This window comes from Meleagris gallopavo, chromosome 26, assembly GCF_905368555.1.
Source record: "Meleagris gallopavo chromosome 26, MGAL_WU_HG_1.1, whole genome shotgun sequence".
Classification (NCBI taxonomy): domain Eukaryota; kingdom Metazoa; phylum Chordata; class Aves; order Galliformes; family Phasianidae; genus Meleagris; species Meleagris gallopavo.
In genome coordinates this window covers 3002524-3026037 of record NC_139429.1, presented here as the reverse complement: position 1 = coordinate 3026037, position 23514 = coordinate 3002524, and the positions used below count along the sequence as shown (strand labels likewise).

Genomic DNA, 23514 nt, shown 5'->3' with positions numbered 1-23514 from the left:
AGCAAGCTGTGCTCCAGCTGATGTGTTCCACTGATGCACGCACTGCTCACGGCCCTGAGCCACAGCAGCAGCTCTGACTGTGAGCATCTAAGAGAATAAACTCCATCCTATAAAATATTTTAGGACACCGGGTAGTTTTTAGTAGCCTGTATAATTTTTATGGCTGTTTACTGACTGCAAACTGTTTGGTGGTTGATAGTGAGAGCCAAGAGTGGTTGTTAAACAGAAAGGAGTTTATGTAGGAGCCTAACGCTGCCTACACCACTGAAACAGTGGGAAGAAGCTGTTTTCTGACCTAGGGCTTTTCCTGTGACTGATGACATGACCTGAAAACATGATGGTCCAGATACCAGGATTAGTCTGAGGGGCCTGTATGGATAACTGAATGATTTCTTAAGTGATGCAGGAAGCTTCTCACCACTGCTTCCTGTCTGTTGTTTGTCATCCTGTTAGAAAGAAAATCTTGCAAGTGGTTTAAAACTGGATTATTGTTTTTGGTCTCAAGATTTGAATGAAGTGGGTTCTGTTCCACCAGAACATCTGTTTCTAAGATGGTGGAAAGAAAGAAATATTTTGGACTTAGGGAAATTGTTCAGGCAACCAAGCTTGCTCTGTGGGAGGTAAAGTAAAGGAGTGCTGAGATGGAGGAGCAGTGGAAGTGGGCTCTGCAGATTTAACCATTAAGAGACATGGTTCATCTGTACTTGAAAAAGAGCTGAAGAGTTTTAGGTGATGTTTGGAGCCTCAGTGTTGGTGTGGGGTTTGAGAAACGACTTTATGAATTCTAGTTGTAACATTGCAGTGCCTTGGAATGCAATGAGAAGCTGTTTGCTGATTTCCTAAGACTTTTAACCACTTTTAGTATAAAATTGCGATGTCTGTATATAAAGCTTTCCCCTTGTATTACTTCTCAATGCTGTTCTATTTCCTTATAATTGGATTTAATATAACAGCAGCAATTTGTTGTTCCACCAGGTCAGTTTGCAATAGACTGAAATACAATAATAAAACAATAGCTCTGCATTTCAGCCACTCTGTACTTCTTAGGGAATTCTATATCTGCACTTTCTAATATTCAGAATACTTAAATGACTTTCTCTTCATGTGAAGGGCTCCTAAACTTGAATGGAAAGTTTCCATGCAAAACTCTGTTGCATTGAAGTAGGTGAGAGGGGAAAGAACTGATTTTTTTGTTTTGTTTTTTTTTTCCTCTCCTGCACTGAGTTTCTTGAATTTCTTGTCTTGAGCATTGGCCAGTGACAAGAGAGCAAGATGTTGCAATTCCATTAAACTTTAAACCTTGATCTGAGGGACTTCTTGAGCTGAGATGAGTGAGTGAGCATGAAGAGGTCGAAGGTACATTTGTATGACTGTAGTAAACCTTCAGCTGGGACTGCCAGCATTCCAGGAGTGGTAGTTGGGCTGTGTTATATTGGACTTCTTTTTCCGGTAAGTACCGTTGTCTGCTTAATAGAAATGGATGTGGCAAAGTTTTGTGAGAAGGTTTTCATTTGTGACTAAATAAGAAGCTATGGATGTGATCCCTGCCATGAGTTTAATTTCAAAAGGGTGATGATGCTTCCTTGGAGTTTAGAGTGGAATTCTGTCTTCTCTTGCACTCTTTCCAGTGTATGTAGTTCACTCAGCCATAGTTGAGCTCAGAAGTACAGGGAAGAGGCTTTCTTTCTGGTTTAGGATATATTGTTGTCACTCAGCTGGATGCTAAAAGACATAAACAATTTTCTTGTTACTCAACAAATAGACCCCTTGGTGCTCCGTACAGGTGAGAACAGAGCCATTGGTGCGAGAGGGGAGACCCAAAGAGCAATACAGAGGGCCCAAAGAACTGTCTATCTCAACATCCTTGCAAGAATCTCTTGAGTGACAGATGCGGGTGGAGTGTTGGACTTAATATGTACAAAATGGGGAACTCTGTGGGAATTGTATGGATATTTGTGTGTGAAATGTATATAATGAGAGCCATTGAACTCTGAGGTGTGCGTATTTTGTGGAGAGATCCTCATGCACCCAGTGCTGTAATAACCCAGCGTTGGCTTTCTAAAAAACTATCCCTTGGTTTAGAGAACATTCTTGGTTATGGTTTTTGGTAAGAAGTTGTTTCATAGCTTGAAACCAATAAAGAGCTCTTGTTCTTGATGTCCTTTCTGCTATGAGATGCATGGGAAAAGAAGAACGATGGAGTATGTGGGTGTGGGAACAGCAAGTGCAATCTCTCCCCTCTTGTTGTGTGCCATAATGTTTACCTGCCTTGGCTCTGATGGAAAAACCACATTGCATGCAGTGGAGAAACAAGGAAAATGCTCTTTGTGGGATTAAGAGGTTGTGTATACGTGTGTTGCTCCCCCCACCACATGGATGGAAATGCATGCATTTATGTGTGTACGTAAGCACGCATTTTAAACCTCCAGCCAAGCAACATGAATTTGGGTAACCTTTTTATCCCAAGTCTGATCTCAAAGACCAGTTTCTGTACTGCTCAAGGATTTCGCAAATGATTGGTTTTTCTTGTAAAATCTTCAACCTGTTCTTCTTTCTACCTTAACAACAAATGATTTTTTTCACTGCGTGGAAGAGGACAGAGATTTGATGGGTTTAGATCCCTAAAATCAGTAGGGGGGAGCTCGTTGAGCCACTTACTATACAGAATGGCTGAAGAAATGCTGTCTAATACCTGAGCATGTAGTTTATCGGTGGCAGATGATGTATTTTGTAGCTCCTGGTGTCAGGGAAAAGCACTGCGTCCTGGGTGGGACTGCACAGTTTGTGGTAGGGCTGTGCTGCCCTGGCTCACAGGTGGGTACCCAGGCTGGGCAGAGGAAAGCCAGCCCAGGGACAACTGCTCTTTGTGCTGCAGCCTGTTGTCTGAAGGCAGAATCAGACCCTCTTCAGGTCTTAAGCTTTGCTAGGAAACAAGCCGTAGAAATGAGCAGCAGGAGCTCTGAGGCCTTGGCACTGGTGGAGGCTGCTAGTAGAGAATCAGACCAACTCCATACAGTGCTGTTACAAAAACGAAAAGAACTAATAACACCAAAAACCCAAACACCAAAAAAAAAAAAAAAAAAAAAGCAAATCCACAAAACACTACAGAAACCCCCGGTCCATTTACAGGGGAAGAGTGACATCTTGTGGGCTCAGCTTGCAGTTCTCCACCAAAAATGCAGCGGTCATTTCTGGCCACTTCAGCCTTTAGGGCTCCCTTCCACGGCTGCCTTGCTGCCCAGACACAGGGGCACACAGCTCACAGGGTCTGTGAGCACACAGCAGGCTGGTAGTTGAACGTTATGCTGTATGAAAACCATTCTGGGGTGGTGTGATGAAACATGCAACGTGACTTCTGTATCTCCAAAAGTACTCAGGGAAACTTTATTAGATGAGGTGAAGAGGCTTTAAACCACTCGTGCCTGTCGTACATCAGATACAAACTTACTTCCTTGGTTTCTCTTTGCAACCCTAGTGAGATGAAGGATGAACCTTGTGTTGTTTTTGATCTAGCTTTAAAACTGAAGTGTCTAATGGGGAAATCTGTCTTAATTGCTTCTCTTCTATTGCAGCAGCCAGCAGAGCAGCCAGCAGAGCAGCCACGATGACGACTCGTCCCGATTCTTGAGCCCTCACACACGTGACGACAGGTAGGGCTGGCAGCAGCTGAGCTGCAGGGGATTCCTAAACCAATCCTGATGGGCCAGGCTGATTGAGACCTCACTTATGTTCCTTCTCGGAGTTATCTAACAAAAAAAAAAGTCATTTGCATTTTTAAATGTGATTTAACGCGTCTTAGCGATGTCTGGAAAGATGCGTTTTTCATGTAGTTAATAGCAGAATGTGTGAGACAAATGCATCACAAGCAGCTCTGATCCTTGAAAATGCACAGGTGAAATTTCATATGTAATTCTTGTCTTCAGCATAATATGACCGTTGGCTGTTTTATTGTACTTGTGATGTGTTTGGACAGTTCTTGGGTATTTTCTGCAACAAGGGCAGTGAGGCACTGGCAGAGTTGCCTAGAGAGGCAGTGATGTCCCATCCCTGCAGACAGCCAAGGTCAGACTGGATGGGGCTCTGAGCACTGATGGTCCCTTCCAACTCCAGCAGTTCTGTGATCTGAGCTCATTTGTAGCAGCTATGATGTTCAAGAAGAAAAGTTTCTTGTGCTTAGGGTTGATTTATGACTGCTTTAAGCTGCAGTACTGGCACGGAAGCTGTTGAAAAATAAATGCTTATTTTGGTGTGTGATTTATTATTGTTACTCTGCCCAGAGCCATATGATTAAGAGTTTTGCTGTATCTTGTAGTTCATCTTGTGAGCCTGAAAGTGCTTCATTTTCTTCTGTCCTGGGTTGGCTCCTGCAGGTCCCTTTCCCTAATAACACCTTGGTCTAGATTTTAGATACTATTATTTTTTTTATGCTGCGACTGTGTTGCATTTTTCTTTAATGTTGCAACTGTGGATCACAGCAAAACTGACTGGAGTGTGTGTGCTGGGAGTTGGGGAGAGGTGCCTTTTTGCTGCTGCATAGTGCTTCATGAGGAGCATCTGGATGTGGGTTGTGCTCTGTGTGCAGTCAGAGTTGTGCTCCTGCTCTGTTACTCAGTTACCCACCCAAGCTATCCTTGAGGCCAAAGGCCCTTCTTACTGACTGCAGCAGGGCAAACTCTTTGTGAACTCAGATTCCCCACTGATGTCAAAGACCAACGGACTGAGTAAGGACTGAGTAACAGCTAAGGAAGCATCTGAGGAATCTCTGACCTGAGAGAACATACCAACCATGGAGAACTAATTAATATCCCAGCAGAATTTGACTCTGAATTAGTACTTGGTAATCACAGCTAACCTTCTCCTCCATATGTTTCCCTCCAATTATCAGTCTCTCTAGTGCTCTGGAGCCTGGCATAATTGACTAGTGGAGAGCAGTGTTTGCAACTGGTAAATAAAGAATCTGACAGCAAAGCAGATGGGTCCTTAAATTACACTTGGGCTTTCTATATATATATATATATATATTGCATGTTGCTGTACTAACTGGTCTGGGATTTCATAGGTTTGGTAGAGTTAGGCTTCCTTAACACTCAGATGGGGGTTTTCTGGGCATGGCAAGAAGAGGCACTTCCAAATTGTTCCCAGGTTTCATATGTAGATTAAACCAGAGCTCTTAGCCTGGTATTGAGAGCATCTCTGTGATGTGAGATCACAAGAGATGTGTGTTTGATGGAGTGCTGCCAGATCTCAGACCAGAGTGATGGTGAGCCTGCAATGTTCTTGCAGCCTGGATATAATTTCAAGTCAGTTTTGCTTTCACAGAAGAATACTGATCCTAAAATGACCCATATGACCACACTTTGCAAAGTAACTTCATCCAGCTTCACTGCTGTTGCCTCCCTTTGGATAGCAGAGACTCTTGCTCAAGTCACTTTCTAAAAACATCTCAAAATAACTTCTAGTTTCTTGTAAAATGTGAAACTGGATGTGAATTCAGCTAGCAAAACTATCAAGAGCTTGCTACCTATTATCCCTATTAGCAAAGTTGAAGGTTGTTTCTGAAGCACTGTAAATCTACCAGACTCTTGCATACAAATGAGGAGATGCTTTCTTGCTCTTTAAAAGGGTGGTCTTGAACACTAACAAAGGTCCTCCACCCATGGGCTTTCACCTCTTCTCTCCCTCACACTGGTGAGGACCTACAGGCAGGTGTGTTTGCTTGTTTAATTGATGATACAGGAGCTCTAACTAAAAATAACTAAGAGGCTTCATAAGTCCTGTAAGTGGTGACAAAAGCTGAAGACAAGGGCAGAAGAGGGAAGAACAAGAAGTCTTGTGCTGCACACCTTCTCTTGGCATGCTGCCTCTGGCATTGCAGGCAGGTGCACTGCAAGGAGCAGAGCAGAGAAAGAGCAAAGATCAGCATCCACATCAGTTTGCCTGGAAAAGGGCTGAAAAAGCTACCCCAGCCAAAATAAAAGGATGCTGAGTTGCTATGTGGACTGTGGGATTTAAAATAAAAAATGGAGAGAAATGCATAGCTGAAGATAACTGATATCTGGACCAGGCATAAGCGAGATCTTAGCCTGCGTGCTCTTACTGTGAATTATGGTACCAGGGAATGCTGCTCATGGAGTTAACTGCTCAGTGATGGGATTTCAAGGATTGTGCTTCAACCCGTGGGCTCTTCCAGAGAAGACTCAGTGTTGGCAAATGGCTCTGTTTCTTGAGTTGTGAGCTGTTTGTCAGCTGGTGAATTGTGAAGTACTGCCATGGTCCAGAACCCACACCCCGAAAAGGTGTCCTGCAGCACAGCAGTGAGGCAGGTCTGTCACCTGCACGTATCTTCTCTGAGGAAAAAGCTTTCCTTCTGCAAAATCATGTAAGTTGTCATGTGCATCATGTCTCATTGCTAATGCTGAGAGGGAGCCTGTACAGGTTTGATTTTTATGGTAAATATGTGCTATGTGAGTATTTTCTGGAGTCATGGAAGGGAAAAGTGAGGCTAGGAAGACTTAGGTTTTGCCTGAGCTTGGAGCTCAGCTCCCTGCTCTCTGATCTTGGGTGAGTTTGGATGAATCATTTAGATGATGCTGTCTATGAAATAAGGAGGAAGATTTTGTTACCTCACAGGAAATGTTGGATTAAGCTGTTGGGTTGCTCAGGTACTGAAACACCACATCCATAAGAGTACGAAGTGGTAGAGCTGAGTTGGTGTCCAAATAGTTGCTCTCACAAGCAACTTAAAATTTGGAGTGGGTAAGGTTGGGATGGAGGCAGCTGGAGACCTTGATGTATACATATACAGTTCCCTAATCATTGTCACAAGACAAGGATATGTATAAGTTGCCTTGAGCTCTGGATTAAGCCTAAGGTCATGAGCCTGTTTGTGCTTGGACCAAGGACTTGTTCTGCCTTGTGGCATTGAGGTGCCTATCAGTTCTAGGGCGCAGAGATACTTCTGAGCTGGAGGGGAAATCGGTCCTCAACCTTGTATGCAATCTAAGGAGACAGACTGGAGGCGTAAATGTGGGAAGTATGGGAATGGAGAGCAATAGGGCACAGAACTGGGAGAAAAGAAGCAGTTCACCTCTTATGGTGGGCCTTTTTGATTAAAAATGGAAGAAATGAGAAAACCTACTTCTAAAATGCCCCAGCTTTTTATGCCATGCATCTTAATTAGCCCCCTAGTCTGTGCAGTAACTTATTCTGGTAATTCTGGGGCTGTGGGGGCTTGTTTTACCTTTGCATAATCTAATAAGAGTTTCCTCAATGGATCAAAATTGAGGACTTGCAAAAGGATTAGAGAACAGCTTAAGAATGAGACAAGCTGAAGAAATTCTACCGTTTGAGTCTGCAGGAAGTTGTGCAAAGATCTGGAAGGAGGACAGACATCTTTTATTAGTGCCAACGTTGTATTTTAGGGGGATCTGTTTAAGAAGCTAAGAGAAATTCAGTGTTTCAGTAGTGCACTCAGGACTTGCTTATGCTGCACCTTCCTATCCCGTGTCCCTTTTCCCCTTGACATGAGGAAAAGTTGACATCCACGAACTCTGCTGTGTCAGTTGGACTTAATGTTAAATGGACCAACTTTGGAGAAGCTCAACCAGAATGGCACAAAGCTCCTTTGTCACACAGGAAAGACGGTTAACATTTAGTCAGTGCTCATGTCCTCTCTGAACCCTCCTCCTCACCTCCTTGCTGCTGATTGTTGGGCCCAGCAGTGATTCTGAGCTGCAGAAGACAAGAAGAGCAGTGTAAGAGCTCTCCTCCACTTGGGCTGCCAGATTTGCTGCTGTCAGCAGAGCTATTGTGAATGGAAATAGCAGCTGCCCTGTTCCTCATGCGCCAGCATTGTTCCTTCCTTTGAAGATGGGCTGTTGTTAATTACAGTGTGCTTGAAGCTGCTCTGGTGGATAAGGCAGGCTGCTACCAAGCAGCTGGAATAAGATGAATTTCTTCTTTCTGTGTTTAGCTGAGAAGCTGCTTTTGCACCTGGGTGCCAGCTCAGTGGTTCTGCCCTGCAGAGGGGTAAGCAGTTTGGGATGAAAGCTTTCATCCCTTTTCCCAGAAATCCTGGTGTTCTGTCAGTGAGGATAAGGATGTGTTTTATTTTCCATTCTTTCCCTCTTAATCTTAAGGAGACTGATCTTGAGAGCACTTCGTGATTTTGAAGCAAGGGGAATCCACCCTATGCTTCCTCCTTCAGGACAGAGGGATGTGGAAGGACAGACACCTCCTCTGCCTGGGGCCAGCAACCAGGAGGAGACTTCAGAGCATGAACTGGCTTTCTTGTGCTCGTGTGCTCAGCATGGCAGTATGAAGCTTTGAAGAGTTTAGAGCAATTGGCAAACTTGAGAGCAGGGTGATTTTATGCTTCCTATAGTAACGTAACACATCCTGCCTCTCGGTGTTAGCTGGTGGCTGCTGGTGAGAGGCAATTTGATTGATATCACAGATAGCTTTTGTACAGGCAGTAGGTAGAGTACGTTCAGAGTCCCAACCATCACTGAAAATAAATCATTCTTCTTAAAATTTGGCCCTCTGTTCCAAGCTGCTGTGGCACAAAGGTATCTGCCTGTTGCCCTTTTGAAAACTCAGTCAGCTCTAAGCTTTTAGCATGAGAGCATCCATGCAGATCAGTAGTGGAACTTCACAAGGAAAGGAGTGATCTTACACCAGATGTAACAGCAGGGTGAAGCAGGATTTGGATCTCACTTCTCAATTTCCTTATCAGTTCTGTCTCTACTGGACTAGTGCTTTATTGTTAGGTAAAACCCTGCTGTGCCTTGCATATCTCTGAATGCAGAGGAGTTCTGACAGACCTCATGTGGCTGCGTCACCAACTCGTGATGCTCAGGAACAGGAGGAGGAGGAGAGTTGTTCTAGTGTCTCTCTTCCTTATCTGAGATGCAGGGCAGACTCCTTGCCCTGCTTTTCTGCCAGTTCCCAAGAGCAGAGGGTTCAGTAGCGAAACTGTATTTCACTTGGAGGCCTTCAGCAATGGTTTCCCTATCAGCCCTGCATCCTCTGGGAGCGTTGGGATATTCAGACTATTACACCTTGAGGGATGCAGAGGTGGGGGGAGGCTGGAATGCATTTCTGTAAACCATCCCATTTCACAGAGCTCCAGTTCAGTAGGTAAGCCTCCTGTCAGCAGGCTTAGGTGCAGCATGCTTTCAGCTGCTAAGCCCCTGCACAGATTCACCTTGCAACAAAGCACTTACTGTACCTCAGAGCAATACTGCTATAGAAGCAGCCATCAGAGGGTTTTAGAGGACTTAATTGATTTTAGTCTCTCACAGCCAGAGCTCAGGCTTTTGAATGCAGAGGAGTGAGGCTTTCTGAGGGAGCCTGACACTTAATTCAGGTAGTGCTTGGCCAGGTTTATACAGTGATGCTATATAACCTGAATTAGATTTTTTTTTTTTTTTTTTTTACTTTGCAAGTATAGGCCAGAAGTTCTTAAGCTGTGGAATACATCACTTCTGTTGTATAGGTAGCTGCATAACCTGGGATGCATCTCCATGTGTATCCTTCCAATTATATTGCATATACCCAAAGGTGGGTATAGGAGTTGTGACTGTACCAGGGATCTCTTCTTTTAACACATAAAAATGAAGTGGTGGTAAAAGTACAAGGTTTTCTCAGAGCACTGTGTAGGCATTGCTTCTGTCTCACTGTCAGAGAAACCCACCTTCCTTTGCAGAAAGTGTTTTAACTGAGATCTCCTGAGAAACCTCAGTGCATTTGCAAGTCCTGTAGGGAGCTTACTTGGCACTCCTGTTGCAGAGATAAGATCTGGAAGCGTGTTCTTCCTTTGTATTTTGTGGAATGATTGATGGATGAATGCAGTGCAGTAAAACAAAGGTGTTATTTAAAATAAAGCAGGGGGGAGGAGTGGGCACAGAGATGATGCATAGTTCTCCAGGTCCCTTCTTCACAGCAGTTCTTCCTTGTTATGAGAAGAAGCTCAGGAAAAAGTAGTGCTTGAGGTCCCCACTTGTAGCCAGGGCCCTGATGTGTTGTTTAGGTGTTACCTGCATGAAACTCCAGCTCTAGATGTACATCGAGACAAATGGTTGGTAGAGAGGATGGTACAGAAGAAAGGTAACAGAATCTGTCCTTTAGCTTAGTGGAGAAGCTTGGGGCCAAAAAGCCCCAGATTTGAAGATGTTTCCCTCTTCAAATGCTTCATGAGAGCTGGAAGTGAAGCTTATATATTTCTTAATAAAAGATGAACTTGTGCTGCCCAAAAGAAATCTCAGTAGGTGAGGTGACTGTCCTGTTAGTCAACTGTGCTACAACAGAGCTACAACTGACTATTCAAGTAAGGAGATGGAACTGCTTGTTATGTCTGAAGGAAGTGCATAAAACCCCTTCTGCTGTTCTTAGTACAGTGCTTTGTAACTAATGGCAAGGGGTGAGGTGAGAAGGGTGCCTTGAGGTGCCAGTCCCTTCAGCTGCTGCAACTGAAATCTGCTTAGGTTGCTGTTAAGGTCTCAAAGCTCTCAAGCTTTTCCTGAGAGCCTTGGAGATGAAGTGAAATCTGCTAATTTGTAGTGACTTGTTGGATGTGCAGTGGGCATGGAAAAGATAACTACTCAAGAGAATAGCTGAGCGAGAAGCACTGCAGGGCTAAGGAGGTTAAAACCCATCTGTTGAGCCAGTAAATGAACAGGCAGGACTGGCACATATCAGGGGGGCAGAAACTGGAAGCTTCTTAAAATTTTTCTGGAGTTCTTGTTGCTTTACAGTGGCCTTTTTCATGCTTTTAGTGCTGCTTATCTTTGGCATATTTACAATGTTTACCTTGGAAAATATGTGTATCTTTGCATTTCATAGTTGGCTGCCTAAATGGGGAAATACCAAGCACTGAAAACATATAATACAAAACAAAGAGGCAGAAACGAGATTGGGGCTGCCTGGGAGTTCTGCAGTGTTTGATTCTTGATGCATTCCATGAATGCTGGAAATAAGATACTGTTTGGAAATGCAATGCACAAAAAATAATGTAAGGAAGAGGTAGTGAAGCATTAAGTGCTCTACAGAGAGCTGTTCTTGCAACTTTGGGTTTTAGTTGCTTCTCTTCGTATGCTTTCTCTCCACCCTGAGATTCTATCTCCATTTAGCAAAGTGCTCAACCCAGCGAGGAGCTCATCTATGCGTCCCCCCCATAGCAGGAGCATCCATAGCAGGTTTGAGTGATGCTGTGCCTTTAAAATTGAATCGCCTGTGATAGAAGAAATCTGAGAGCACAGAAAGGAAACCAGTGCCTCTTGCGCAGAGCAGGCTCTTTGGAGATTTCTCCATTGCTCTGCATTCTCACCAGCCTGGTCACTGCTCCTTCTCTTTGGGGCCAAACAGCAGCCACCAGGATAGCATCGATGAAAGCCATCCCAGAGCCATCTTAATGGTGACATTACATCTTTCTGCTGTGGACTCTGAGGTCACTAATCTGTGCCTCTTTCTCCCCAAAACTGCTGTGTGTGTGTAAGCCAGCTGGGATTCCATCTTCTGACTAAACAGCGTTTCACTCCCTCGCTGCTGAAGCAACACTTGCTCAGGTTTCTGGGGAACACATGGCACTTGGACAGACTTCCCTATGCTGATGACTGTAACCGTGTGAGTGCTTACCTACCTCCTCATTTCCTCCTTCCCTTCTCCTCCTTCCTCGTTTATCTTCCCATCTGTTTCTTTCTTGGCCTTTGCAGAGTATTTGTTGTGCATTTCGGTGATAAGATGGCAGCATGCGTCTCCCCACCGCGCCATGCATCGTAACAAGGTCAGCTCTTATCATGGGTACTAACCAAGGTCTGTCCTTGAGCCCCCCTGCTGGACCTCTGCTTTTCTTCCGTGCTCCTGCAAGTTTCACTTAGAGCTCTTCCTTAAGCCCTCTCTGCTGCTCGTTCTCCCTTCCCTCTGGAGTACCCCACCGTAAATCTTTGGTTATAGAAGGCCTCTGTGCTCTTTCCCTTACCCTTTTCTTTTTGTTTAAATAGCAGGTCGCATGTAAACATGGGCCTTGCTTGAGGGATGTTGGTCTGTCAGGGTTTCAGGTGTGGTAAGGTGATGGTATTTCTCTGTTGTGGAAAAGGAGTAGCTTCACTTCAGGCTTAGACATGGAGGTGCTCAGATTTCCTTACATATCCTGAGTCTGAGAGGCTGTTGCTTTCTCTGTGCAGCAACTGCCATGCATCAGTGCCTTCAAACTCGGAATCATTCTGGGTTTCTGAATGAAGGCTGGCTCTGTGGTCTGTGACACACTGAGATAAGTCATCCTCTGTATCATACCCTTAGTTGCAAGCAGTCACCCTTTGTTCCACCTTGTTGATGCCACTTCTATTGGAAGGCCCCTCTAACATGTAGGAGTGTGCGTGGTGTGCTTGGGCTGAGATGCCTCTGTCTGCAAGTTGGAGGCTTTTGTCTGAGAGCTGTATCTGGAGCAGCTGCTTTCTCTGGCTCAAAAACAAGAGGGCTCTTTTCCTTCAAGGCTTTGCGGTGATTTCTCTAGTTGTTCATTCTTGAAGTCGACACATTGTGCGCGTGTTCCTGCTGCAATACTTCTCACCCCTTTATCTGCAGCATCTGAAGTTATTTTTTTTTTTTGCCTGGGAGAGGATATTGCATTAGATGCATGGGTCAGACCAGTACAGAAAGCTTTGTTTCTCTGATCTGCTACCTCTGCGCCTCTATGGATTATTTCTTTAAGCCGTGCCAGCCCAAAGGCTAAAGTTCGTATCTTATTTAAAGATTTAGCTTGACATACCTGGAAGTTGTCTTATTACAAAGGATCCAGGCTGTCAGGCATTTCAGAGCGCTCTGATTTTGAGAGATCAAGTGTTGAGCATTATACTCTTATACTCTCATCCTGTTAAGGTGTCAGGCTTGGGCATGATGCATCCCATGCCATGAGTTACTTCAAAGTATCCTGACCTAACAAAAAGGGAGGTGATCAGTCCATAGCACTTGTGCCCCAAACTATCAAGCCTTACTGCCTTCCCATTGCTTGCTGCAGGTTACTTGCAATGGAAGGTAAAATTGAAAGATGGCTTTTTAACTTCCTGACAAATTGAGATCAAGGAGTTTCAAGGCATAATCCATATGTTGTGAGTCATGAAGTTGTCTTTTGTTAGCCTGCCTCTTCCCACATTGAATGAGCCTTTTTTGGAAGGGTTGTTGCACTGTTGTAGGCAAAGGCAAGTTTGAACTCTTAACCTTCCAAGACAATGATGGGAAGAAGAGCCAGAAGACTTTGTGTGAAAGCAACAGGCCTCTTTTGTTACAGCATTGCTCTGAATCATCCTGTTTTCTTTACTCTGCCGATATTGATCATCTTTCTCCTTCTGAAAAATATTCTTCCCTTTCCAAATCTTTACAGGAAATTACTTTCTTTTCATCTCTGGACAGAAAGGAGCTTCCTTTCATGTTTTTTTTTTTTTTTTTTTCTTCCATGATAGCCAAAGTTCTCTTTCCTGCTACAATACTCTTTAGCCTTGCTCTCCCTGCCAAGACCCTCAGGCGTAATTTTCATGCCCTGCTAAACCATACTTGGCATAGAAAGAAGTAGCTTAGATGCACTTTCTGTTCTGCATACAGTATGACTACACCTCCCATGATGCCAGGAGTGCAAAATACATATTTTATTTCTGAAAATGAAGTCTCACGTGACTTCCCAGCTGCTGCAGCAAACAGGGAAGTCCCTTCTGAGATTTTTTTTTTTCCCTGGGAAATGGAGGTGTGTCCTAGCTTGCAGACGCTGTGATTGCATCTGACAGCAGAGGCTGTGGGGCTGCAGAATGCTGCTGACTTTGGGAAGGAATTGGGAATTTATCCACCTGGCTTGTTTTCCTAAATGCTAAGGTGCAGAATAGTCAAACTACCTCTTCCATACGTTCGGCTGCACTTCAGTTTTCTTCTCTTTCCCCCTAATGTTCACTTGTTTATTTATTCCCTACCTTTCCCTCCCACTCGCCCTGTCACTGACAGGGTTCTGTCTTGCTTGCGTATTCCACAGAAGCTTTGTATCCATCATGTGGGTGCCTAAAGAACTCATGTTTAAGTTCATGGGGATCTTTGAGGCTTTGCAGGCTCACACCCCAAAGTAATGCAATTCTATAGCTGTATCTATTCATAGAGCTTTGGATCCTTACCCAGAGCTCAGTGTGTCACACTGGGTTGTTCGCTTCCGAAAAGTGGACTTCCTCAGGAGATGTTTCCTGTTTTGCTCTTAAGTTCACAAGCTGGAATTAGCTGCTGTAATGAGAGTGCAGAGTGGGAACTGGGCTTTTTTTCTGAAAAGCAAACTGATTTTTGACTAGGTGACTACATGAAAGGCACCAGAAATACACCCTTTTTATATGCGTTTAATAGAACATAGAATGTAGTACATTTAATTCAATAAAACTCAATGAGACTGCTTTACGGGGTGTGTGCACGTATGCCTCTGCACAAGAAATGAGTAGCACGGCTTTGCAGAAAATAGGTAGCTGCCCTTGAATTCATGTAAACTGTTAAGTGCATTGTAAATTACATGCCACTGCCCCCTGGGCTTTGTGTACTGTAGTGTGCAGTGCCTGCCGTGTGCTGGAGCACCGCTTGCTGCACTGCTCTATGAATAAGCACTTTCATGCAGTGATGTTTCTAGCCCTCAGAGGCTCTTAATTTGACTGAGCTCTGCAGTGGTTTTTTTCCAGCCTTCCTCTCCCTCCCTCCCTCCCTCCCAGCCCGGATTGCTCACGTCTCTCTGCTCTGCCAGCACCGGGATGCTCTGACCACTTGCATGCAGCAGCTCCTGGCTGGCTCACCGACTCCAGCCTGGTTTTGTGTCTGGAGCAGACCAGGAGGAGCGAGAGGGAGAGGCTGGGTGATGGTTGGGGCTGGCTGAAGTCACCCCGTGCCACCAATCACTGCCTCAGCAGCTCCGGGTGCCTTTTGACGCCAGCACAGATTCAGCTTAGAGGATGATTTGATATTTGCAGCGTCTGAGCTGACAGTGTGCACCACAGAGTTCTTAGTTTTAGGCCCAGTCATTTCTGTGTGTTATCCTCAGGTGAGTGCTCTCAGTAGGGTGCAGATGACTAACCTCCACCTTTCTTTTTTTTTTTTCTCTGCACGTGTTACTCTCTCTTTAAATGGTCTCTGCTATGATTATCTTTTCTTGCAGCATTGCTTCTCTGCCTGTCTGGCTGTCTTTCCTTTCCTCTTCCTCCTCCTCTCACCTCATCCCTCCTCCTTTACCCACTGCGCTGCCCAAGCCCCACTCACTACTCTCCTTTCTCCTGATTCTGAAGCACCCACATTAGTGGTTTGTTGCCCCTCTCCCCTACCATAGAGCAAGGAGGAGGAAGAGCAGCATGGCCTCTTACCCCCAGGCAGGGGTGGATCGCTGCCTGCTCCCTGCAGGAGCTCAGACTTGAAGTCGGGGAGGAGGCAGGCTGTTCCCTAGCATCCTACAATAATCTGGGGGGGGGGGGGGGGTAGCAGCAGGGAGGGCTGCTAAATTCCATGGATTTTGTGCCGGCCTTCAGTTGGGAATCTAAGCTGGGACCATCAGCTTGAGATGCTTTTCCTTTGTTTGGGGGCAGCATGGTGAGCTCTTCCATGACTTCCACGTCGCTCCCATCCACCTGTCAAACTGTCTGCCCTCTCTTCACCATCCTTTTCTTGACTCTCCTTTTCTCTCCCCCTTTTCCTTCAACGCCCTTCTTTACTGATAGGCCAAGCAGAAAACATGGAGACGTCTGATATGGCGACAGCAAAGGTAGGATGGAAATGCTGCCGGCCTCACTGTGCGTAAGTGGTTTCGCTTGGCAACTTCTTACTTTCTCTCACCCTTTTTCTTTTCTCCAGACCCTTTTTCCTCAAGCTGGGAGTGGTTTTAGTGCTGGGGTTGGCAGCAGGGTCTGCATTCCAGGAGGAAGTTGGTATTGGGGCCATGCAGTGCTTTGCATGTAAGATTTCAGAAAGAATCTTCCTGCCCTAAAATATTGATGCTCTAGGCTGATGTGGGGATAGGAGAAACATGGGAGTCTGCATTGCTGCCGGCGGCAGGGCTTCCTTTGTCCAAAGGAAAACCCGAGGAGAGAGCTGGGATGCTGGCTGCAGCCTGCATTGCTGCTGTATGAGAAGGGATCGCTAGAGGGTGCTTAAGGTTTCCCACCGAGTCTGTCTTGTGGAGCAGAAATGCCTTTTGGCAGCTTAATTTTCTTCTTTTTCTTTTTTTTTTTTTTTTTTTTTTTCTTTTTTGGTGGGGAAGGACTCAGGGGAGTGCTGAGTGAGGCAGTAATTGGAGTTTGTAGATGCATCCGCCCTTTTTGTGCAAGGCTTCTCTGCTGGCTTTGCCCAGGCTGTAGGTTCTGCTCTCTGGGCTGGCAGATGGGAAATGTGTGGAAATGGAGGGGGAGAGAGTGAGAGGGATATGGGGAGGGAGATAGATGCTACACATGGCTTCAGCATGCTCCTCCAGGGAGGACTGGGAAGAATTAAGCCAGCTCACTATTAGATGTTCTCTATCATAGCAGGGGATGTTGATGGTGTCTCTGTAGCAAATGGCTGTTTTCTATCACGAACCTGCCCTTAGTGCAACTTCACTTGGCATCGCAGCAAGACTAATGTGCAAACTGCCTGTGGACATCTCTTGGTGTGCTTTTGTGTCAGCAGTGTTTGCCACTGAGCAAGGTTGAGAAGGCAGAGCTTGGAAAGAGTGGGAAATGTCATTAGTGGTTATAAAGCACCTGCACTGAACTGGATGCTCAAGCCTGGCAATGTGGTGTTCTGTGCTCCACGTGAAGCAGGTGCCTCCTGGAGGCAGTCCTCAGTTCAAAAACCCATGGTGCTGTCCAGATTGAAGGGCTTTGTCCTTATCTTAGTTACTTCCCTTAAATGGGAAAAGGGAAAATAGTTAAAATTCATTTCTGCTGAATACTGTGTATTTTCCAGTTCACATTGTCATAATTCCCTCAAGACTGCATGATGCTTGTGAGCAGCTGCCCTGTTTAGTCCCAGGACTGGGTTATATAGGGTTTGAGTTTGTGGCATTATTTAATAAAAATCTATGAAATGCTTCAGGGTAAACAACATTTATACAGGTAAAATCATTCTCACTATCGTATTCTCATAGACTTCAGCTGCCTGTCACTGCATACCCACAAAGAATTGGAGGAGAGGTTTATTTCTGTCAGCCTGAGTGCTGGGAGCATCGCAGGGCTGTAGCACAGGATGTTGCTTACTTCCATGGTTGCTCTCCGTTGTATTGCACCGCTGCTTCCTTTGCTGCTGGGACACCTTCCAGAGCATCTCAGGAACTGGCATTTCCTGCCATGCTGGAGAAGGGTCCCATATTGAGTGCTTCAAAAATAGAGGCACAGCTTTGAGCAATGCATAGCTTGTGGCTTTAATCTTGGGGTGATGGTTCACTCATGTTGTAAGGCTTTCTGGAACTGCTCTTGCAATCAAATGCTGCTTGCCCTGTGCATGCTGTGGGATGCTCTGCAGTGGGATCATGATGTGCTGTCCCATCACCTCACAACTTGGCTTCTATACTGTCCCAATAAATGTAGAAGCACTGTTTTGTTTTTTTTTCCTGCCCCTTGCTGAGAACCAGAGGGTAACGCAATTAACCCATTAACAAAGAAAACTGGCTCGACGTGATGCTCAAATGCTTCCCAGGAAAGCATGAATCACCTTCCGGGTAATCAGTGAGTGGAAAGGTGGAATGTAAGTCAGAGATGGCTTCCATTCCCCTCACAGCAGAAGGTTTCTGCTTTCTGCACTGCAAGTGTGCACACGGCAAGTCCTCAGTGCTGCTGGTGTGGTGCAGAGGTAATTAAGCACCTGATTTACGTGTTCTGTCTTGAAGGAAATCTGTTTGTCTTATGAGCTGTAACTCGAACAATGAGTGAAGTGCGAAAAGATGCCTGGTAGCAGCACCTCGTGGCTCCTGCGTGGGGATATTTGTTGGTTTGTATTAGATGACTCTTGCTGAGACTGGGACTGGTGAGGGGAGTAAGAGGAGAAGGACGATGGAGTAACGAAGGAAAACTGGCTGCTATTTTTTCACACAGAGGGTGGTGAGGCACTGGAACAGGTTGCCCAAGGAGGCTGTGGATGCTCCATCCCTGGAGGCATTCAAGGCCAGGCTGGATGTGGCTCTGGGCAGCCTGGGCTGCTGGTTGGTGACCCTGCACATAGCAGGGGGTTGGAACTGGATGAACATTGTGGTCCTTTGCAACCCAGGCCATTCTGTGGTTCTATGAATAAAGCGCTGCCAAACAGTAACGGCTGGCAGGATTTTCAGCAGTGGTCTCTGTGCTTTCAGTTCAACCTGGGCCCTGACTGTAGAGGTGACACAGTGCTGGGCACAAGCACATCTGGACACAAGCATTTAGTTCTTCTTTCATCCAAGGTGGAGGTCAGAAAACAAAAAATCAGCTCAGTTTTGTGTATTACAGCCTCTTGTAAAGGGTTTGTTGTTGCAGGTCAGGAAAATATCCATTCTTTTTTCTAACCCCCTTTTTCCTGCTGCTCAGAATCCTCGAGTGTGTTTTAGGTTTGGGAAAGCTGGGCATGTTTTGATATTGTTGCTGTATTTAGTGTGTGTGTGCTGTTTGATTTCCTCATCCTGACAGGTGCTCCCCAAGGGGAGGCTGTATCCATGGTGTTCTTGCTCTGGATCTGAAGTCTCCCAAATGCTGTTGGTTGTAGGCCAGGAGCCAAATTATCTTATTGAATCCCTATTGAAGTTGATGGGAATTCTGCTTGTGGGGAGGACAGGGGATGAGTTGGGCCCTGTGTCCATTTGTTGTGCTGGTAGTTCTTGTACATAGTAGTAACTATGTACAATAGTGCATTGCAGTCAAAAAGATGGGATCCCCTTCCTAAATAATAAAAATTCTACTGCAGAAAGGAAATAATTTGCCTTAGATATTTTACAGTGAGAAGGGAGATGATGAGCATCTGATCCAACATCCTGTATGAAGGGCAGTCCTTGGTGCAAATACCCATCTGGCTCCATGTAAATAGGTAGACTGCAAACAAATACAAAGAAGAAAGAAGGTTGGACTGGGGAAAAATAAGGCAAAATTAGAGTTGAGTGAGGAGGGAAAAAAGTGATGTGGTGATTGGTGTATGAACGGGAGCTGAGAACAGAGCACGACACTGAAGAAGATGTGGAATTGTGATCTGGGTGCTCTGGTTAAGCATTGGTACTTTGGAGACCACTTCCTTCCTCAGCAGAAGGGCACTTCTCACTGTTTCCAATCCACTGCTGTGAGATGTGAAGGAAGCAGGATTTTGTGGTCATTAATACTGGCCAAATAGACGCCCACTCTCAGAAACACTTCTGTTTTCAACCACTGCGCTCGTTCTTCTGAAACATCACAACAAACAGAAGTGAAAACTCATATTTACACTGCGTTCTTATTTTAGTTACTTTTTTTTTTGCCATTCATGTGGAAAGAGAGAAGCATTTGTCCAAAAGAAGGAGATTTTGGGAGGGCTCTTGCATGCAGAACATGATCATCTAAGATGATCTGTGTTCACGTTGACACAACACGCAGCCTGCCCTTGGAGCTTCTATATCACAACATGATGAGCATCTCCTTGCAGTGCAGTCTCAGATCAATGAGAAGACATGCACAGTTTGCCCAGTTTCCAACCAGAGCTTTATAGCAGAGCCAGAACTGCTTTTGATCCCTTAAAGCCCTGGATCACATGATGCTTTTCTGCTTTCCCATTCTCTGCTCTGTGGGATGGATGCTCAGGATGGAGTAGGTAGATAATTTATTTGAAATTCAGCTTAGTGTGACTTGTAAGTATTCTTATCTCTGTGGAGGTGGGCAGGGTGGCTGCAGGTAGCCTACCTCTCTTGATACCTACATGTGCTCTTTTGTTACCCTATTTAAATGTTAATATTCCTTGTTCTTGAGTATCCCTTGCAGATGAAGGAGGAGAAAGGAAAGGGTTTGCCCATGCAGTTCAAACTGCCACAGAGGGAGCAGTTCAAGGGAAGGCAGAACTGAGACTGTCCCCAGCAGTGACATAGGGTCACCTGCATGGGGTTTGCTTTGGATGGTGACCTGTCATCCTCTCTCTTAGGCTGCTGCTGTGAGCATTGCAGAGAGCAGATTGCAGCTGTGATGGAGATGGCAGCTCCTGCCAGTCTGCTCATACAGATACTTCCCACTTCTAAGTGATCTATTTCCTTTGATAATTTCCTAACCTTCACGTTACTCTTCTATATATATATTTTTTTTTAAAGTAAATGACTGCTTATCTCTTAATACCTTTCTTGCCTGAGCTTTGATTTCTAAACATGTGACTGCAGCATTAGTCTGTCCCAGATTTGCCAAGCTTGCAGGTCTCCTGACCCATTTTACAGCATTGTGATTTGCTTCCCTCCTTGCAACCTGCAGGCCACAGATGTGCAGCATTTCATGGTGAGAAGCAGCTCTGGAGCTGAGGCCAGGCAGCTCATATAGGATGGACCGAATGAGGGCTGATTTGAATGTTTCTCCCATGTTGTTTGTGGCATTTGGAAATGCATCTGTAAGTTGTCAGTGGGTTTTGTCTGGAAATAAAAAGGCATGCTGCAAAGCTCATGTTCCAAACAAACTCTTAACAGCTTGAGAATGAAGTTTTATCTCAAACTTCTCTGTCTGGAGTGGCTCTCCTGGGGCACTTACTTCTCCTCCGCCCTTCACAGATGGGACCAGAGGGCGGCTGTGTGCAGGATGCAGTTCCCCATTCATTGCTTCCTTCTGCAGCCAGCTCAGTATTAAATGCTGAAACAGAAAGTGCAACCTGTTACAAGCCTGGGGGAAGCCAGCTGGATGGGGTTAGCATCAAATTGCTTTTTCCCTTTTACAATTCAACTTCTGAGAAAGGCATCTCAGCATCACTGTGTGCTTTCTGAAACTTCTGTCCCTGCTGAGAATCCAGTTTCCTTTCAGCTGTGGGTTTTGAATGCCCAAAGCTATTTCTAGCTGAAATCAGAACTAGAAATTTGCTTCTGCTTGTGCTTCGGTGCCATCATTCGGGGGGGAAAAAAGTCTGGCGCTGCTCTTGAGTGGGCTGATTAGAGATAGAGGTGAGGAGGAATGGTTGGTGCTTTGTTTGAAGGTTGATGCACATGGTGTATCAGTGATTCCTGGCTACTCAGGACCAATTTCACAGAAAGCTTTTTAAACCAGAAGTGATGAACTCGTCCTCCCTGCTGCTACACAGGGAGCCGAACGGAGCTCAAGCTGTTGCAGATGGGCATTTTGTGTTGCAGCCATTAATAGCGGCATCACCGCTGGACCGTGAGGTTTGTCATTCAAGGTGTCACAAAAAATCACTTCCCAGATGCATCCTTCGGGCTACAAAGCAGAACCCCGAGGCGTGAGGAGAAGGAAAGGAGGGAGCCGGGTCGGGAACGGCCGCTTCTCGCCCTTCTGCGTCACTCGTCGCCCCGCAGCGCCCCTCGCCCCGGCCAGCACCGCCGCCCCCCAGCACAGAGCAGAGCACAGGAGCGGAGCCCAGGCCGGTGCCGGGGGCGGGCCGTGCGGTGCCGCACATGCTCAGCAGGCGGCGGGGCGGTTCGGGAGCCGGCGGTGCGGCTGCGGGCGGCCCTGCGCCTCTCGGCCGCGCTCGGGGCGGGCGCCGGGGGCGGGAGGCGGCGGGGCCGCGCCGCTGGGGGGTTCGGTGGATGGAGCGCGGCGGCCGGCTCCGCTCCAATATGTCCTGGGAGCTGCGGAGCTGGCGGTGGGCACGCGAGGACGCGGGCAGCGGCTTCTCGTGACTGTACTGATGAAAGGCTTCAAGCTCGCCTGGTAAGCGGAGCGACGGGGGCGGGGGGAGCGCTCCCGAACGCCGCTCCGCCGCAGCAGCCCTGCGGGGATCCACCGAATCCGCGGTGCTTTTCCTCCTGCTCGGGCGTCTCCGTCTCTCCGCGCCGTCCTCTGCTCCGGGCATCCGCTGCCTCCGGGCCGCCGCTTCTCCTCCTCTGAGCGCTTTCTTCGGGGCTGTGCATGAATTTGCATCCCTGGATGCGCGCACATCGCATCCGCGCACCTGAGCGCCTGGAGCGCACGTATTGAGATAGAGAAAAGAAAGGTTTTCCCCGAAGAAAGGTGGAGGATATGGCTTGCGTCCTACGTGCGTGGAATGGCTTCTGCTAGGCTTGTCCTTTAAATAGCTGCTTTCGGGGATACATGCACCTTGTCGACATCTTTCCCTAAGGACGGCTGGGAGTTGGCAGCGCCCTGCAGGTACCGCGGCGCTCCGGAACGCCGTGATGCTCCTGGGGTTCGGGGAAGCAAACCGGGCTGCACCGGGGGGAGCAGAAGGGATGGGTGTGGAGGTGGAAGCTGCTCAGCGAAGCTGGGTGTGTATCTGAAATGTTTGCATGTAAATATTTTTATTGCTCGCGTTTTTAAGATCGGTGCTTTACATATGTAGGGGATATATACAGTTGCAGTTACGCATACGGTGTGTCTAATACAGATCTCTGCTAGCCGAGTTTTATAAGATCTTGAGCATGTCAAAAGTACCCAGCTGCAGTAAACAGCCTTTGAATTACAAAGATGAAATCAATTTAATTACAGCTTTATCAGATGGGAACGGTTCCATTGTGGAATGATGGAATGTGACTTTGTAATTTGGAGTGAAATCACCGAGGGGGATGACAGGAGCAATGAAGGCCTGTTTCTTAATCCTCTTCCTCTCTAATGGTAAAGGGAGTAATCATAGGGATAACGGCCTCTTGCTGAACTCTGTAGTTTCACATCAGTTTGAATTTAGTACTCTGAGATCCTTGCCCATAAAGTGTGAGAAAGCAGGAAAGTTATTTTTCGTTTATTTTATTTATTGTGGCTATTTTTATTATTATTATTTTTGCTGTGGAAGAAAAGCAGTAGGGCACAGCAGTAGGAAGCATCCTGTGCTGGGCCCCAGGGGACGGGCTGGAGCCAGGGATGACTCAATAGGGCATCTCTTCTGATTTCTGTAGTTTTGCCTTTTATTTAATTGTAGTTAGAGCCTTTAGAGTTTTCCTGCGTACATATGACCATACGTAAGGCAGAGTATACAAAAAGCATAGCCATACGTAGCTTTTTTGTCCCCTTTTGCTGCTTTACGTGGTGTGCAGTTGGGCTGATGAGTTGCATAATAGCTGAGCGTACTACTGGGTAAAGCTGAGCATGTGTTAGAAATGCCATGATGGTGTGGATCTGCAATAACATGGCACCCTGCTGCATTCGGCTCAGCCCATCCGTGAGCAGCACTGGCCGTTCCTGTTAGTTGTGTAACTGGAGCACTTTTGCACGCTCAGTTCTATCACAGCGCTTATCGCGATTAGCGTGGAAGCCAATCTGTTAATTTTGTCAGGCTTCAGAGGTGAGCAGGTGTTGCTGGGCAGGAGCTGGAGCTGGACTGGGGGGCATTCCAGCACCACTGAAATGGTCGTGGTGTTTTAGCAGGTGATGCTCTTCTCTCTGAGCTGTGTGTGTGCCCAGCACTTCTGGCGAGCTGCTGGGT

General features: G+C 46.3%; 1 protein-coding gene across 21 annotated transcripts in view; it reads left to right on the top strand.

Moving 5' to 3' along the window:
* Window positions 1-23514, top strand: part of GRAMD1B (GRAM domain containing 1B) — a 111092-nt gene that overhangs the window by 31253 nt on the left and 56325 nt on the right. For 6 of the 21 annotated variants that reach the window (XM_085209382.1, XM_085209383.1, XM_085209380.1 and 3 more), the window contains exon 2: window positions 3573-3650. The exons of 1 other annotated variant lie outside the window; for it this stretch is intronic. In XM_085209382.1, the coding sequence (XP_085065508.1) occupies window positions 3573-3650 (78 nt within the window). Of the gene's footprint in view, window positions 1-1355; window positions 1450-3376; window positions 3397-3572; window positions 3651-6254; window positions 6380-11587; window positions 11623-14807; window positions 15050-15544; window positions 15589-15716; window positions 15793-21557; window positions 21810-23514 lie in introns of those variants that run through there. 14 more of the 21 variants (XR_014879710.1, XM_085209375.1, XM_085209372.1 and 11 more) reach the window with 11 other exon arrangements.